The 18813-nt window shown below is 42.6% G+C and overlaps 1 protein-coding gene across 1 annotated transcript; it reads left to right on the forward strand.

The window, feature by feature from the left end:
* The first annotated feature begins 1195 nt into the window (after positions 1 to 1195).
* lpar2b (lysophosphatidic acid receptor 2b) lies at positions 1196 to 18047 on the forward strand. The gene is made up of 5 exons (XM_070827678.1): positions 1196 to 1443; positions 8856 to 9332; positions 11419 to 11913; positions 14114 to 14373; positions 17413 to 18047. Exons 2-5 carry the CDS (start codon positions 9080 to 9082, stop codon positions 17503 to 17505), a joined length of 1101 nt encoding a protein of 366 aa, XP_070683779.1. The 5' UTR covers positions 1196 to 1443; positions 8856 to 9079; the 3' UTR covers positions 17506 to 18047.
* The last annotated feature ends 766 nt before the right edge of the window (positions 18048 to 18813 follow it).

Genomic DNA, 18813 nt, shown 5'->3' on the forward strand with positions numbered 1-18813 from the left:
GTTCATCATTTATACACAAAGTAGCAGCGTTGACTTCAAATATTTCCCGCTGAAAAGCTCCAGCTGTCTCTCTTTTAGCACAATATGACCTGATATCAAAGAAAAGGAAACAGCATTCAAATTAAAACCAAAGACTCGGCTACAAACTACAGATGGAGACTTGTTGGCGAAAGGATGATTTGTTAAATAAATTCAGGAATCACACACAACCCCATCGAACCACGTGGAAAACTGGAGGGATTTAAACCGTGACATGGATTAGTTAAGCTATGTGCTAAAAGGAAAGCAGAGACTGCATCTGCTCAAATGGAGATTTTAATACTGTATTTTAAAGCAGTGGTAGCACATTATTAGTATTAAACTTTAAGATTAAGTATTTTAGGCATTTCCCCTTTATTCAACAGTGAACAATTGAAAGGCGGCAGGAAGAGGGAGCGGATGAGGGATACAGCGAACAACAGAGGTCCACAGCTGGAGTCAAAGCAGGCAATCACATATCCCATACTTTATTCATTTTAACCACATTTTACTTCAGTAAAAGTGTTATCATCAAAATATACTTCAGTAAAATTAAAAGTACCTATTTCAGAATAATGCACATTATATTTTTGGATTCTAATTATTAATGCATTCGGTGTAAGAGTCATTTTAATGTTGACTTTCCACATTCCACGTCCTTATAGCTCCTCCATAAATGCTGGTTTCTCTCAGGTTCAAAGTCTCAATGAAGGTGTAAAAAGGTCACCTTCATGTGGAGTTGGCCCTATTTTCCAGCACTCCCACATCACAACATACAGGGGAACATGGTCCTAACCTCCAGTTCACCTTGGGCATCAATAATTCACCTCCAGCCACACTGACAAACCCTTAGAAACCCTCCTCACGTCTCTGCTCACACTGCCACTCACTCCCCTGCTCCTCTCTCATTGGCTGCTCCGCCTCCTCGTCAGCCAACAGGGGGGCAGCTGGGGGGCGGATACGCAGCGCTCAGGTTGGCAGAAGCAGCAAACTGAAGAGATCTGGCCCGCTCCTTTGTGAGAGAGAGAGGGAGAGAAAGGGAGAGAGAGAGAGAGAGAGAGAGAGAGGGAGAGAGAGAGGCAGCTGCAGCGAGCGGAGGAGGAGGAGGAGGAGGACCGTGCCGCACCCTTTGTGCTCCTCCTGAGACTCAGTGCGCGGATCAGTGCGCACAGGTAGAGACCGCGCAAACTACCGGAAGCGTCGGAAGCATAAGGTGCGAGTCCCGCCGCAGGTAACGAAGGCTGCCCAGCAAGTTTGTAGGAGTGAAAGAAGAGGCTCGACTGGATCCTCGATTGAAGCACTGAACAGCAGCAGCAACAGCAACAGAGAACACAGTTGCTCGGATTTTCCCACCTGGTGCGCGGAGGGTGTTGGAAGTGCGCAGGTACGCCAGCACATTGTTCCCCCGCCCGAAGGAGGAGAAAGGTGAGTTCACACTGGTGTCTCCTCTACATGGTTTCTTTTTCTTATTGTGTAAAGTGGCTCTTCTGTGAGTTTGAAGTTAAGACACAGAGTTTGGGTGTTTTTTTTTGTGTGTGTGTTTTCTTTGTTGTTTGTCTGCTGGGAGGGGTGGTGGGGGGGTCTGTGTTCCCATCAGCGTGCGGAGGCATCTGCACTGTCTCAAAGCGGTGTTGGGGGAGTCTGGAGCTCATTAGAGCCTGAACATGGTCAACACCGTCAGCCTGACCGAGCCCTTTCTCAGAAATGATCCCCTTCAAAGGCTGTTATCTGTCTTCCATGCAACATGTGACACACAGACTATAAGGTTTCATTTTTTTTTGCCTCTTCCCCTTTGACTCTGGCTGGGTGTAACCACAGCACATATACTATAGGAGGCCCTAAGAAAGTGGAAAATGACAAATAACATGGTGAGCTTTTATAGTTCACATCTTACACTGCAGGTATTTCTATTTTTTTTTTTTTTTTTTTGTTTCATGTACAATGTAATGCAATCTATGACAACAGCCTGGCAATAAATCCTGCCATTGTAAAGGTTGTACAGTTCAGGTTTTGTTGACTCAGTGTCACAGTGTTGACTCAACTCCGGCAGCGTTTGAGGCTGTAAATAGTGGTGGGGTTGTTTCCACACACACATTTACAGTCACCGGGGATCAGAAATACAAGAAAGATAACTTAAGAACTGCAGTTGATGATCATTAAGCTGTTAACCCCCCCCCCACACACCTCAATTGTTTAGCCTATGAAATGTCCAAAATAGAAAAATATCTGTCAGACCAGCAGTTTGAAATGCAAAGATATTTATTTTACTGCCACGAAACAGAGAATTCTCACAAAACCTCTCATTTGGATATCTGAAACCAGCTGGGTTTGTACATTATGACAGCAGTTAGTGATCATGACCGACTAATCGGTTCGACTGATTGTTTCATCCCTGCATCTCTTAATTCTGTCGTATGATGAAGCCCCAAACAGCACCACCACTAGATCTAAGCTTCAAACCTCCATTTGCTTTTGGCACAGACTGAAATTTGTTTGTAGCATCCATTTAAGCATCCATCGGCTTATTCTTTGACCAGATAGCTTCTAATTTAAATCAAAATGTGTCCAATTTTAGATGTTGTTGTTGAATGATAGAATTGTTTTGTGGTTAAAAATCTTCATATTCCTCATAGTGACATATAGGAAACATATTGTTTCAGTAAAATATTAAATCTTAAGTATTTTATTGCCACTCATTTGCAATCTACTCACCTCTACCTACAGCCTCAAAGACAAGTTCTCTGAGCACAAGGAGATTTTATTTTTTCATTTTTTGGTAAAGATGCTTTTTTTTTTTGCGCCAGAGACCATAAGCAGTATACACCTGTATGTGTCCCTTTATCTTTTACTTATTTTGTCCAACAAATGGTCTAAAACCCAAAGATATTCAATTTCCAATAATTTAAAACAAAGTAAAACATTAATATCAACATTCGAGAGGCTGGAACTGAATAAATGACTGAAACGATGGACCAGTGACCAAAGTTCTTCATTTTAATTTTCTCTTTTTTATGCATGTGGATGATGTGGGACAGTTGATTTACAGCTGAGTTAAAGAGGAGTCATTACGTTGGTGAAACCTGTTGGTAATCCAAATAATCGTCACGGCAATATAGTTTACTCAAAGGACTTCCTACTGGCAAAGCTACTCAGAGATTACTGTAGAAACACTCATCACTTCATTTGTGACCAAAGAATTTCATATGATATGATCTTGTTTGTCAGTGAGACATACGTTCGATTACTGCCTGGTTTCAGCAGCACCTTTACATCTCGACTGTAATCTCGGTTTCAGCCGTTCAAATGTAAAAACTGACAGCTTCACTGTTTTATATCACTGTGGGGCGATGCATAGGAAGAAGACCTACCATATTCTGTGTGTTTATTCTTCTCAGGGAAACTATAGCTTGCTTTGCGGCTTTTGGTGCACTCGTGTCTCCTGTTGAAAGTGTAAAGAAGTCTGGAGACTGACCGCATGGTTGAAGGTAATCATTACGCAGATGACTCCGGGTCAGTCCCACCAGTTGCGTGTCCAAGCTTCACAGCTGGAGCAGAGGTAGTTAATTCAAACAAGTGCACCCAGAGAGAGTGCTGCAGAGGAGATGAGCAGAAATGTTTATTTTTAACTGGAATTGGAGGTGACAAACTGTCTCTCAGATGCTGCAGCCGATATCGCCACAGTATAGGTTTTAATCAGAGGTGTGTGAGGTGTAAATGCTTCCTGTGGCAAAGAAGTGCCGGCTCAAATTGCTCTAGATTCAGAGGGAAGGCCAGAGAGACGGGGAGAAGAAGAGGCTCGGGTGTGGCTGCTCTGGTAATGACCGGTTTTGCATTCAAACTGGTGTTTACTGATTCAGCCCAGTTCGTTCACACACAAACACAAGACACAGTAGGATGCACGAGAACACACAGTCATGCAAACGCAGTCCCGCGGAGTCGCACACAGTGGACGCCCCACAGTGGACTTGGTGTCCAGCTCAAACACAATGAGGCCAAGTTTAGGGATGTCTTCAGAGTTTGAATGAGCGATGCTGGAAACGCTATAATATGGAGACAGTTTTGATTCCACACTTGAGTCTGTAAGATAAGTTTAAGCACAAAGACTAGAAAAACTGTGTGTAACTGTGTCGATTTGTCATTTTATTTGAGTTTGTGTGTTGGGCTATTTCCAGGCTGCAACCAGTAACTTCCTGGATTCAGAGCCACGTCATTAGTGCACAGTGTTGGTAGGCAAATTTTGTTTCCTTTGAATAGAGCCAGGCGAGGCTCCCCTGCCCTTTTTCAGTCTTTATGCTAAGCTAAACCAATGGGCTCCTGGCCTTTAGCTTCATATTTCTGTACAGACATGGTGTGGTATCAATCTTTTTTCCATCTAACTCCCTGCTAGAAAGCAAACAAATGTGTATCCAGAGCTGTTCAACTATTCTTTTGTCATGTGTGGAGTCAAACCTTATTGTTACAATATTAAGGTGTTTTGCACTCTGTTTTGGTCGCAACCGGTCCCTATGACAATTGGCTCCACTGTTTTCATTAACTAATCACTAACTTTATCTGTCTGCTGTTTGGTGCTGAAAACAGCTGTCTGCTGCGGCGGTAAACGGGCGGGATGAGAGCGCAGTTTCTATGGAGATCCCATGCTGCTAATTTGATTGTGCTGGTTCCACTTCCTGTGACTGCAGCTGTGTGTGTCCCAAACCTGTAGCCTTATAATCTGTGTCTGGTTTCGTGCGTGTCTGTGTTAGAATAGTTCAGCCATGTTATTATTGTGCCTCACCTGCTATGAAAAGTACGTCTCAAACAGTGTGATCAGCCTCTCAAAAGTCACTCACACTATGCTGAAGCTTGTCCTCCGTTGCGTCTGTCCAGCAGCATATTAATCATATGATATATATACGTATCATAAAAAATGGTCTTGAGTCTTGAGCTCTGCATGCTCTGAGATAGAGCAGAGCTCTGTAGTTTTGTGACCTTTGGTACAGAGATTGCACAGATTGAAATTCCCCGCACCGCTTTGCAGCTGCTTTCATTGTCAGTCTGATTGCAAAGTGCACAGGTGCTGCTGTTGCTCGAAGGCTGCGTTTTAGTCTCGGCTGCACACTCTGCACTGAAATGCTACTTTTGTAGAGTCGGTGGTGTCAATGTGACAGAAAAAAAAACATGTGGGTTTTTTTGACTATAGATGAACTAACAAACGCGGCCCTACGCGGCCCATGGCACTGTCACTTAGCAAAAGAAGCCAAAGTGTTCAAATGTTAAATGCTCACTAAGACAAGCAACCGCACAATGCAGTCTAAAATTGGTATTTTTTATTTAAACCATAACTCCATAAATTCAGTGTTTCAAGCTGTGACTTCATTGAGTCATGGTGGGATGCAGACTAGGGCTACAACTGACGATTATTTCTGTAAAATGCACATCCCAGTTTCCCAGAACTCGAGGGGACGTCTCCAAATGTCTGGATTTTGAACTGTTGATCAGACAAAACAAAAGATATTCAATTTACAGTAATGTGAGGATTTGCTGCTTTTCTCTGATAAACTAATCGTTTATCGACTTGTTTCAGCTGTGCTGCAGACTCCGCTGCCACAGCAGACTGTGGCCTCGTGTTTTAAAAAAACGTGCACAATTGAACTCTGATGATGGAGGACTTGTGATACAGTTTTTAAAAAATCTAAATGTATACGCAATTAGATTCACTTACTTCAGTAAAGAGATCCCAATGAGTTCCAGATAACAAAGTAAACAGATTTTAAATTTAAAAAAGAGAGAGCACTGGCACCAGATCAGTGCTTGTGTCTTAATACACCCTTAGTTGAGGTAGTGGGGTTGGTATCAGGAGAAACAAGGTCAGCCGGGTGTATCCCCAGTCAGCCTGGCACTGACGGGCAGGCTGACATTGAAAACAGTGAATGCTGTGTGTGTTTCCCTGGAGATTATCTTGCATGTTTTTTTTTTTAAGATTTACAGTATGAAAATGTGCAAAAATGATGGCGTGGTTATTTGTATTTTATGTCCTTGTTTTAAGCACAAGATACTGATAACAGTACAGGCAGTTGGAAAGGCAAAACTAAAGATGTCACAGGTATCTGATCTACACTACTCACAAAAAGTTAGAGATATTCGACTTTCAGGTGAAATATATGGAAAATGTAAAAAGTGAATGCTACAGTGATATTATATCATGAAAGTAGGGCATTTAAGTAGAAGCATGCAATGGTAGTTTCTTCATCTTAAACAATTTATTGAAAGAAAATCTAACAACAGTGGTAGGTATACCACAACAAAAAATTTTCGGTGCCTCAATAAATTGGGACGTGGCCAAAGGACGTCCACTCCTCTCCTTTCTGTGACTCTTCCAGTCTCTGTATCACTGTTCCAACCTCCTGATGACACTCTGTGACCCTCTAAGCTCAGTGAACACCTCCGTCTGAGGACTTCCTGTTTGAAGCCTCCAGTGTTGAGGTGCTGCTGATCAACTGTTAGGTGTCGTCTTGGTCTCATGATGTCAGAATGTGAACAGCAGGATGAGGAGGACTGTTTAAATACCAATTCTAACTGAAGCAGGAAATGTATTGGTGGATTCATGGATCAAACCTGTTGTGAATGTTGCTGTTAAGCTTCTTGTTAGAGAACAGCAACTTGTGCAAAAAGTACTGAGACACTGAACAGTTGGACATGTGCATTCAAAGGTTTAGAGAAGGTCACATTAAGTTCACCTGGAAAGGTTAGAATGCATTTTAGGTTCATCCTGAAATTTCACCTGAAAGCTGAATATCCCTAACTTTTAGTGAGCAGTGTAATTCTGATCTGAGCAGGAAGTGGAGCGGCTGCGTGAGCATGACTTTGTCTGGGCTCGAAGATCAACTGTGGTGCTGGCATTTGATTGACATCTTGCGTCTGACACGCACAGGGGCGTTCAGGAGAAATGGAAAAAAAAAGCGCACTTCCTCTCTGCGCAGTCAGACTAGCACATACACTCACCGCAAAGGTTTTTTTCTATATCTATTTTTTTTTCACTTACCTCAACTGTTTCACTTTGGTTCTTTAACCAAGCCCTTTTCTCGCAGTTGTGTCTCATCCATCATTAACTTCTCAAGCCTCCAAAGCTCTCACTCTGTCCACATTTTTCTGTTTTCGATTTGGCGTCTCTCTCCACACACCCTTGGTAGGAGAGTGGGTCACTGAGGCTCCCTCCCTGTGTGTGTGTGTGTGTTTTGTGCATGTTTGGATTGAGATTGAGTTACATAGCAGGATTCTGTAATTGTGAGGTGTGTCTCTGCTGTAGGGAGCTGCTCTGCTGTTTCCATTGTTGCGAGGGTTGAACTTGGAGTCGACGGTCCGGTGCCTGTCGTCGTGCTGCGCTCGCTTTCCACAGGCTGGTGGAGAATGTGTGAGGGAGTGCTGTTGACTCAAAGCGCACCACGCGGCCTGTACAAGTTTACCATAAATAGAGGATTAAAGCACGTTGTTGTTGGCCATGCTTTAAAAGTGAATCCCGAAGTGAAGGCTGAGCTCTGCTCTGGTCTGAACTGTTGCTGGTTTCGATTACATTGTCACAGGCGCAAAGCCTCCTGTGTTCCTGTTGAGACTTGTCAGCATGTAAAGATGTTCCTCACTCAACTCGGTAGCACTATGATGATGCCAATAACCGCTGTTGCTGCTAATCGTGATTTTTATTTTTATTTTTGGTTCATGTGGATCAAAAATCTGTAACAGGTCAGCTTCGTGGGTAAAATACGTTTTTGCTGTTTGCATGAAAACAATTTACTTTTTTCAGATTCTAAAAAAACATCTGTGTGTGTATAGAGATGCATAATATGCTGTAGTGGGGTTTGCAAAGTTCACACAGTTTAATTTTGGTATAGATGCATCGTTTCTTCTTTTCTGACTGTGAATTAAAAAAATATTCTCTAAATACAAGTTTGGTTTGAGGGGTTTTTAACCTAAAGTGCATTTCATGATACGTTGTCATGTTTACTAAAATAGTGATAAATGTAAGACCACCACCAGACATGTTTTAAGACGCACTCTGCTTTTAATAATAATTTGAGACATGATAACATGATTTTAGCTGCATCAGATAGGAGACAGAAACCTTCACTCCTCAGCAGATGAATGTGAAAGCAGCTTCCAGTGTCAAACTGCACATTCGTCATTCTGCACAGTGAAGGTCAAACACTTGAGTGAAGTCATCGACCTCAAGGCCACAACTAACTATCATTCTGATCAATTCGTCTGCCTGTTATTTTCCCAATTGATCGGCAATACACAAGAAAACCCTGAAAACTCCCCTTGGAGCCCGAGATGAAGCCATTACATGTTTGGTTTGGGCTAAAACCCAAACATGTTGAGCGCACTGTAATGTGAGACAATGAAAAGCTGCACGTTCTAACATTTGAGAAGTTGGAGCCAGAGAGTGTGAGAAACGAAGATCATCAAAATAGTTGCACATCAATTTTCTGTGGTTTGACTGTAGTGTAGCGTGCTGTACTCACTGTAAAGCCCCCATTAATCCTTAATAATATTGAGACGATGACTTAAACCATGTAGTTCAGCCATATGGTTCATGTATGATCCGTTTGTCTCGGTTAACTAACTCCCTCCGAGCTCGGCTGTGGGCTGATTGGCTGGTTATTGCAGCCAAAGTTACCAACATTATCAAACGCCTAGCGACCTAAATGAATCTACCGTATTTACTTAAACTGATAATGGATTCGTGATGTTGGTAGTACAATAAATTGGGTTTATTGTCCAGCATTAGCAGCATTGATTTTGGAATGAAGTCATGCACAGCGGTTGTGTTTGTTGTCTCAAATGAATGCGTCATTTTTCCACAGATTGAAGACCAGCGCTCAGCCGCACAGCGAAGGCCATCCCACTCCAAACTGGATCCCTCCTGTCCTCACCTGTCCAGCTGATGGCATGCCGATCTCCAACCCACCAGAGAGGGCGAGTCTGAATGGCGCCCTAGACCTTCCCCTCTGCTTCCTGTCTGCAACGCCGCTCTCCTCTCCGTCCTCTCCAGCTCTTCTCTGATCCCGCATCCACCAGATATCTCAACATGGTTGTGACTGACAACCCAGATGGATGCTACTTCAACCACAGCGTCAGATTTTTCTATGAGAAGAGTCGCAAGCACATCAGTGACGACTGGCGCACTCGTGACTATATCGTTGTCAGCCTGGGCATGACGGTCTGCTTCATTGTCATCTTTTCCAACCTTTTGGTCATAGGCGCTATTTTAAAAAACAGACGCTTCCACTACCCTATCTACTACCTGCTGGGTAACCTGGCTTTGGCAGACCTCTTCTCAGGTATGACTGTTTTGCTTTTTATGCTTCTACACTATCATTCTAATGACAAGTATCATAATTATGAGTACACAGCGACTGCAGGCCTAATTTACACTGCGTGTAAGATCAGATATTTTTAGTGAGAGGGTTCAGTTTTATGCTACAGTTCGGTCATGAAGCTCAACGCTGGAACATACATGATTTCAGGGTATCTGTAGGTCTTGTAAAGTCTTAAAAAGCATTCAATCCAGTTCCCTCAAAAAAAAATGGGAAGGTATCAAAGTCTTCGATTTAATTTGATGATGATTGTGGGCTGCCTGGAGACATTACACATCTCTGAGCTAAAAGTGGGATTGTCATTTTCAGCAAGAACTTTAATTAACTTTACCATCAAGACATCATTAATTTACTTAATTATATCATTACGCATTATCCTTATATACTGTTGGGAAATACTGGAAGTGCTGAGTCCAGGTCATATAGCCCCCACTGGTTTTCCATCATACTTTCATATTTTTGTCTTAATTTGAAATACGGTAGGTGATAAATCGCATTCTGTGTGGCATTGAAAATGTCTAAAAAGTATCGTATTAAATTAGTAGGAACCCAGATTTTTCATTTTGCTGGTTCCTTACTCCAACACAGGATTTTAAAATTGATTTTACTGATAATGTAGAAACTGTAGATTTTTTTTTGTACATATTCTACCAATGAAAAACATTTTCCTGTCCCGATCACTTCCTGATTGCACTGTGCATCTCCGTGTTGTCTCTCATTTAGTTTTACAACCTGTCAGGCTGCCTCCTTATCAGGCCATGGGGCTGCTCATATGGTTATTTGTAAAGGTGATTGGATGCCCACGCAATGATTTTAACATCTGTTGGCCATTTTTAACCACACCACAAATGTTGCTCTCTTCTCTGCCATAAGCTATGTTCTCATTAAAAACTGGTTTTGATAATGTTAAAAGGGTATTTTGGATGGACAGTTTTCGACAATTTAACCACAGTAACGCAAACGAGTATATTTATGTGTCGCTCAGTGCACTTAAGTTTAACCCTATTGTAGCTTAGATATATGATCACTAAAGTGCAACACACACACATTAGCGTCATCCATCAAAATTGCATTAGGAAAACAATTTTTTTTTATCTTTTATGGAGAGTTGATGGTTGTCTGGACACATTCGTACTTGTGAAACTGCAATGATGCAAGTCAGGATGCTGCCAAACTTGCAGAGAACAATGGCAGTGGGTGTTTGTCTTGCATCATATGCCTCCAGTGTACGTTGCCATTAAAATGTCAGGACCTGCTTCTGTGGGGATATGCACCTGGTAATGCTGAAGGTTTATTACCGCTGACCAGTTGGCCCAGAGCTGACAGTTCTTCTAAAATATTTTCATAAGTATATATGATATCCTAATATCAACATTGCCACTTGGAACATTTCTACAGCTGTGGCCGCATGCTATTAGAAACTGAATGGGACATTTAAAACTTCATGGGGCGGCGGTTGTGGCTCAGAGGTCGAGCGAATCATCCAACAGTCGGAAAATCTGCGTCCCGATCTCTGGCTCCTTCAGCTTGCACGTTGAAGTGTCCGTGGGCAAGACACTGAACCCCAAACTGCTCCTGAAGCATTGCTTCAGTGTGTGTGAGTGTCTGTGAATGATTAGCTCCCTCCTGGTGGTAAGGTTGGCAACCTTCCAGCAGTGTGTGAGAATATGTGAATGTAGTGTTGAAGTGCTTTGGGTGGTCAAAAAAAAGACCAGAAGGGTGCTAGATAAGCACAGACCATTTACCAATTGTTTAAATGGTGAAAGGAGTGACCTTGTCAGTACAAACTGTAAATATAAGTTCAGTTAGACAGTTGCCTCACCTGTTGGACTTTTCACTCCTGCTGATCTCTTAGATATGCAGGTGCTGAAAACCCTCATATTGAATGTGAGGACATGAAACTGACATTTATAGGTTTGTCCCTGTCTTGGTAGGAAAACAATCCTAAAACTCAAGCTAGTCCTTGAAGATAACACAATATGTAATAGTGTGCATTATCCTGTAGCCGTTTACTGTCTTTAGTATTAAACCGTGTATTTCCTCTTCCCAGGTGTGTCCTACCTCCACTTGATGTTTCATACTGGTCCCTGGACCATTAAGCTGTCTCCGCGCCAGTGGTTTGTGCGGCAGGGGCTGATCGACACCAGCCTGACGGCTTCGGTCCTAAACCTCCTGGCTGTTGCCGTGGAGCGCCACCAAACCATTATCACTATGCAGCTGCACAGTAAGATGAGCGCCCGGCGTATTTTCATCATCATGCTGTGCATCTGGCTGGTGGCCATACTCATGGGCCTGATTCCCACCATGGGCTGGCACTGCCTGTGCGACCTGGATAACTGCTCCACCATGGCGCCCTTGTACAGCCGCACCTACCTGGTGTTCTGGGGCATTCTCAACCTGTTGACCTTCTCCATCATGGTGGCCGTCTACACCCGGATCTTCGTCTACGTCAGGCACAAGAGCAAGCAGATGGCGCAGCACACCACCCAGATCAGACACAGAGAGACGGTGTTCAACCTGATGCTGACCGTCTCCTTGATCCTGGGTGAGGAACACACACACACACACACACACACACACACACACACACACACACACACACACACACACACACACACACACACACACACACACACACACACACATACACATACACATACACATACACACACATACACACACTAGTTATACACAAGCGCTGGGTAATAAACCAAAAACGTACTGAAACCTATGTAATGAAATTCTCACCCACCTAATTGAAGTCATGTCGGTATGCCTTGACTATCATCTGTAGCTCGACCCTGTAAGTTACGAGTACAAACAACTGAGCGTGATGCATCTTTAAGGATTAACAGAAGAGATGATATCACAATGCATAACCAAAAACGCATGCAAACACCATAAATGTATATTATATTATTAAGCATTAAAGTTCACTCTTCGCCTTCAAATCAGAAAAAAAAAACACCTCAAGGCCAGTTTGCTTAGATTTTTCTGTTTTAGCAAAACAAGGCATCAAAATATTCATAAATTGATAAAAAAGGATTTTTAGATTTGTTCTGTTAAGGGTTTTTTTAATCTTAATTTTTTTAAGTATCTATCAGTAATACTTGTTGGCATGCAAGATCCTCTCAAGAGGCTCTTGCAGCAGTTTGGGGTCAAAAGATTCAATGATCTGCTTCTTTGTAAATAATAGGATGGAAGTTGATTTAAAAAGTGAATGAATTAGCCTTCATAAAACTAAAAAGTGAAGTATTTGTCTGTAAGAGTAAATATTTGTGATTAAATAAGCATTCATCAAAAACAGACTGTATTCGTGAAGAACCTCTCAGAATCTCAGCTAATCTGTTTCTGTGCGGATGTGGTTCCATCAAATTGCTCACTGCTGAGAATCCACTGTCTATCTATCAATCAATCACCTTTCCCCAGCAGAGCCCCACCCACTTCAAACCTGCAAGACGAGCACGAACACAAAACACAGAAATCCCTCCTGTGAAGTAACCTGTGTCAGTGTCAGTCGTAGCTTGGCAGATGATATGTATGTATATGTGTGTATGAAGTAGGACTTCATCGCTTATAAGGTGCTGATTGAAAGTTAGTTTTTCAACCTTATGTACGTATGGCTCGTTTTTAGGAGGAGTTTCCAGGGAAGTGCCTGGCTGAAGCTTCACAGTATAAAATGTCAAACACCGACAGCCTCTTAAGCCCATGACTGCACACACAGGCTGGCATGCAGGCTCCTCTTTTGTCTTGTCTGTACTTGTTAAACCAGAGTTTACTCCCACCACACATTCACTCATACCCTCCTTCTCCCGCCGATCCCTCTCGTTTTCTGCTGAACCGGCTGCGCTCCCTCGGCCCTCTGCTCCCTTTCCCAGCCTCCCCTGCTCCCGTGCTCGCATTTTGAACTTTCGATTAAATTCCTCAACGTTTAAAAAAAAAAAAAAAAAAAATAGAATAAAAATGTTGCTAGTCTTTCTGCCGTCGCTCAGCAGCCGGGATTCAGCACCTCTGGCATGTGAGGAGGGCGAAGAAAACCCTGAGCATGCCCTGACAGGGAGCTGCATAGCTCAGTTACTGTGACAAAAAACAGCTTCTCTCCTGCACATGTGACAACACAGAGTGTGTTGTGGGGTTTGTCTATATTTGTGAGCACCATCTTTAGTCTTTGACCTTGACTGTGAAGACATTTTTGTTGAGTGGTGTTGCTGTATGAGGGTTAAGAGTTTTAGGTTTGAGGTTAAGCATGTAGTTATGACAGTTAAGGTTATGGTCAGGGGTTGAGGAATGCATTAAACACCGAGTGTGTGTTGCCACATTGTTTTCACATCTGCATCAGCAGCTTGTACTTATTTATATATTACTTGCATATATGAGTGCTGAGCGAGCTGTGAATATGTGCACATAATGAATTCCTGAGCCGCCTAATCGAGTATTATGACAATGAAATCTGATCATACAGACTAAACCCAGTCCACATGCTGACATGTTATGTATCTGTGTGTGTGTGAGTGTGTGCACATTGTCCAGAGAGGAATTTACAGTACATTCCCGTTCTCCCTTAGCTCCCCCCTCTACGTTTTCACATTCTTTGTCTGTTAATTTTCTTTCCTCTGAGTAACTCATTTTTTATCTGTGACTTTTCTTGTCGATTCCCAGTGTTATTGCAAGTCTTCTAATGACCTTATGTACCCTTGATCTCCCTCTCCCCTCCCCCCTCCGTCCTCTCGATCCTCCCCCTACAGGCTGTTTTGTGATATGCTGGACGCCCGGCCTGGTGGTGCTGCTGCTCGACGGTCTGGGCTGCGACAAGTGTAAGGTGCTGCGCTATGAGAAGTACTGCCTGGTGCTGGCTGAGTGCAACTCCTTCGTCAATCCCATCATCTACTCCTTCAGAGACAAAGACATGAGGAGGACCTTCAGGGAGATCCTTTGCTGCCTGTTCCGGCGGGGCAGAAGCGCACATGGCAACTCCGGAGTCACCTTTAACACCCTGGAGCACGAGGTACTGTCCGAGAGCAACGGAGGCGACAACAGCAATCAAAACAACCACTCGCACTAAAGACTCATAGGAACAAACCCCTGATACCACTGAGACACACACACCACATACAGTACGACCATGACTCGATGACTAAACGACGACAACTTAAGGGTGCATTTGAATACATTTCGTTATTTTCTGATTTACTCTTCACTCCCCAAAATCTAAAAATTTTGGTTGAATACTCAAAACAGTGTGAAATCTGATTTAAAAAAAACACACACACCTAAAAACATCCAGGTGCAATGTGTTGAATGAAATTGTGAAAGCAATTTGACATATGAAAGGAGCGAGTTTCAGCTCATTGTTTAGCTGCCCGCCAGCTACTTTACTCTTCTGGTTCACTCTCACTCCTCTCATAGCATTGTTGGTTTTTTTTACTGCAATTTGCACATTTGAATGAATTAAAAATAAGTTTGTTCTTTCTGAAAATTACGACACCTGATAGTTATTGCAGTAATCAGTACACTGATGGCAGCAGTGATGACAGAGATTCATCCCTAGATGCAAATTTGGTGATTTATTGTTTGAAAGTGACTGGTTTGTGTTTTATACTCACAAGTAGCAAAGCTGTTAAGTCATTACAGTTAACCTTTTGTCTGACTTGTCTTTACTTCGCTGCTTGAACCAATTATAAGCAAGCACGCATCTGCTTATATAGGTGCTCTGTGGGTGTGAGAACCTCCAGCTGTTAACTCTACATGTAGTATCACTGTGTTGACGGGTGTAAAAAAAAAAAAGAAAGTATGGAAATGTTGCAGTGCTTCAGCCTGCAGTCAGCTGGAGCTTTTGACAGCGTCGCTCAGAGTATGAACTCACATTGTTGAGTAAGTAAAAGCAGAGAACTTTCACAGCTTCATATCGTTTCCTTCTTTCACTTCCAGTCAGGCACCTTTTTGTAAACCAATCAAAATAAATCTCATGACAGAGTATCTGAACAACAGAGAGGACTGCGTAGTGTCCCACATTCATGTTCATCACGCAGGAACAAAAAGAGACAGAAAACAGCACCTCTCTCACCGTCGGCTTTAACGCTCTTCTAAGAATGTGTGCTCGAACACATCTCGACACACATTGAGCCTCCGGAAATGCTCTAATGTGATCACATTCAAACTGGACGCTCGAGGCGATAGAATGATTGAAAGTATATTATTATTTTTTTTTTATTGTTGATTTAATCTTTTGCTTCATTTTTGATCACTCATTTAGATAAAAGTTAAAAAAAAAATGTTTGAGTTGTAGATTTATCATCAACTAATCGATAAATCCGGCAGAGGACTGAGGGAGGGGGCAGTGTGCAGGCCTCCACAGTCATTTCAGGCAGTTTGGTACCAGCAGGTGTGTCACATGGCTGCTTCTGATTAAAAAAAGGTGTCTTTACTGAAAGTCTTAAAGGACCAGTTGCCATTAAATATTGGTCTCGCTGAATGTGAATGACTGTTGAACACACTGACAAAACATCTGTGCCTTTTACTTCCCTGTGCTGAACATAGAAACTGAAAGTAAAAAAAGAGTCTTCAGATTGATTTTAGGTGCGAAAACTCTTTGTGTCTGACTGTAGCCACACGCACCTCAACGCTCTGCTTGTGGCTGAGTCCTTTACCCTCATATGTATGGCATCATATTCGTGTCCAGAACACAGAAGAATACTTCATCATGCAAAGATTTTCTTACTGCCAATTGTTAGATCTGTTTGATATTGTTGTGCTCAAAAAGTGCCCCGTCATCCGCTCAGAATTATGACCAAATGTAATACCATACACATGTGCAGTCATCCAGGCAAGATGTCAAAGTTTCCATGAGGCAAACTCAAGCGAAACATCAAGGAGGTGACGTTCATCAAACTCAAATAAAGCAAGGCCTTAATGGCCACGCTGCCCCGTACTATAAACAGGTTTCTTTTGTGGAATTACCCTGTTGTCTTATGCAATCAGTACATAGTTTAGGCAGCACAACATTTCTGTGTTCTCTGTGCAGTTTGCTGATATGTGTGTGTGTGTGTGTACGTGTGTGTGTGTGTGTGTGTGTGTTGTACAGTCTTAAACCAGTCCAGATGTGTGCTTGTGGTTGGAGTGGGTCATGCTCCTTGCCACATTTCCTCTGACTTGTTACTCTGGCATGTGTGTATGTTGGAGATGTGCACTCTGTTATTCCTGAAAACACACACACACACACACACACACACGTACACACACAGAGCCTGTTTTTGCTGCTAGCAGGAAGTGCTGTCATGGGTGTGTGTGTGTGTGTGTGGTCTTGTGTGCATGCATGTGAGGTTTATGGACTTTTTGTTAGTGACACAAGATTAGACAGGACGCCTGAGGGAAGGAGGAGGCGGGAGTGGGATGGTTTGGATAAAATCTTCATCTGTTCCCTGTGTGTTGACGGTAAAATACGCACAGACTCAGAAATTAAGAGGAAGTTAGACATTTCTTGCTAATATCAAATCATTAACTCCAACCACTCTTAACGGGAACACCGTTACAAGAAGCTAGTAGAGGGATAACAGTATATTCAAACTATACTCTTTGTCTTCAGAATCAGATAAATCAATGTTGATACTTATGTTCATGTTAGTGTAGGCTAACTGGTGGTATTGTTTTGACGTTTCAAGCATTTTCATATTTAGAATCTATTTTTGTAAAAACATTGTTACAAATATTATGAATAAATGCATAAATCTGCTTACATCTGTGATTTGTTTGGTCATGTCTGCCTGCTTTGTCTGCTTTACAGCAAGATAGCTCTGTGATGAAAATTAATATCGCACTGTGTGGAAACACTCTCAGGGATAAACATCTTTTTCTCTCAGCTCCTTTCACTCCTTCTGCTAGTTTGGACATGACTAACCCGTTCTCTCTTCTTTCCTGTTCTCCTCCTTTTTTACTTTCTGCTACACCTAATCCCCATTCCTTATTTTTTTCTTCTCCTCTCCTGATTCCTTACCTCATTTCAACTCTTGCCTCATATTCTTATCTGTCTCTCCACCTCTGTCTGTAGAACTGTAAGTTTCGCGCTGCCGAGCCGACGGAGATGAGCAACGGGACGCCTCTCATCCACGAAGGCTCAGAAGACGCCCCGACCTCTTCTTAAAAGTGGAATTAATTCAGAAAACAACAAGAAACTTTCAACACAGTCAAGATACGCAGAAGCTCACTTGACATTGACCTCTACACATCTGTGTATGCACACACAAACGAGCCGTGAGACCTGCTTCTCTTCAACCACACGGCTGTTGTATCAGGCTCAGAAACTGTTTATTCTGTTTTTATTTGTCACTTTGACTTTTACCTCTGCTGCCAGCAGACTGCCACTGCTCTGTCTGTGTCTGTGAGAGCTGAGTTGTTCACGGAGCAAAGAAGAATTGATCGACCTCTAACATCAGTTGGCCGACGACAGAGGACGCATCTCCTTATTTGTAACAAGCGGCTCATTTGAGCTCCATCAGCAGACACAAGGGACTAACCCTCCATTACTGGGCCATTTAAACAACATGGGGGGAGATTTCCTGTTGAGACATAAATGAACTGCCAGGTTCCCCCAAACAAATGAGGCTGCTGGACTGGAACGTGCCGCCAGTAAATGGAAGAACTGAATGTGTAGCAAAGCAGTAATCCGTGCTTCATCGAGTGACATTCGTCTGGTTTTAGTAATATTTTTATGATGGATTGATGTGTGTGAGTTTATTAGGTACACCTGGGTAAAGCTAATCCAGTCTGATACAACAAATCCTCCTCAGGAGGGTTTTAATGTTCAGTTTCTGCTAAAACTCTTTTAGAGACGTGTCGATTCAACAATTTTGGAAGATGTTCTCAGTGCTGAACTGTACTGTGACATACAGAGAGGCTCTTATTGGTCTAAATGGGCGTGAACAAAATAACAGAAATACCTGAAAATGGCTTCAACACAAACGGCACATTATATCTTTCATGAAGGTCGGATTTCCTGCAGGACTAAATGGCGTTAGATTTAGCGAGCTGTACCTAATTAAGTGGCAACTGAGTGTGTGTGTATGGAATCACTGGTAATCTGATGTTACCAGGGTTCATGTCTGAGGCAGCAGTACCAGTTTATACTGGGCTTGTAAAGGGTTGTAACTAATAACAATGTTTTATTGATCAGTCACAGGCTATGATTATCAGTGAAGTTTGGGTCTTTGATGCCCCATAGACGGTTTGCAGAGCATTCAGGCCAACAGTTGAACTGCTGCTGCTTTTCACTCAGAGGTTTGGACCAACCACCCGTTCAATCCAGCTCAGTCAGCGTCTAGTTGTCATTTTAGTTTAGAATTGCCACCCCTGATTCTCAACATAGATGTGCTAATTATAAACAAATTATGACAGTGGAGACCTGATGGATTTGTAATTGCAGACACTTAATTGGATCACTGCTTGATGAACA

Source organism: Pempheris klunzingeri, chromosome 3, assembly GCF_042242105.1.
Source record: "Pempheris klunzingeri isolate RE-2024b chromosome 3, fPemKlu1.hap1, whole genome shotgun sequence".
NCBI classification, from domain to species: Eukaryota; Metazoa; Chordata; class Actinopteri; order Acropomatiformes; family Pempheridae; genus Pempheris; species Pempheris klunzingeri.

Bases quoted from the DNA above. Each gene is read 5' to 3' on its own strand.
- lpar2b (XM_070827678.1), top strand. From the start codon at position 9,080: ATGGTTGTGACTGACAACCCAGATGGATGCTACTTCAACCACAGCGTC. The intron at 9,333-11,418 runs GTATGACTGTTT...TCCTCTTCCCAG, and splicing joins TTTGGCAGACCTCTTCTCAG to GTGTGTCCTACCTCCACTTG. The intron at 14,374-17,412 runs GTACTGTCCGAG...CTCTGTCTGTAG, and splicing joins TTAACACCCTGGAGCACGAG to AACTGTAAGTTTCGCGCTGC.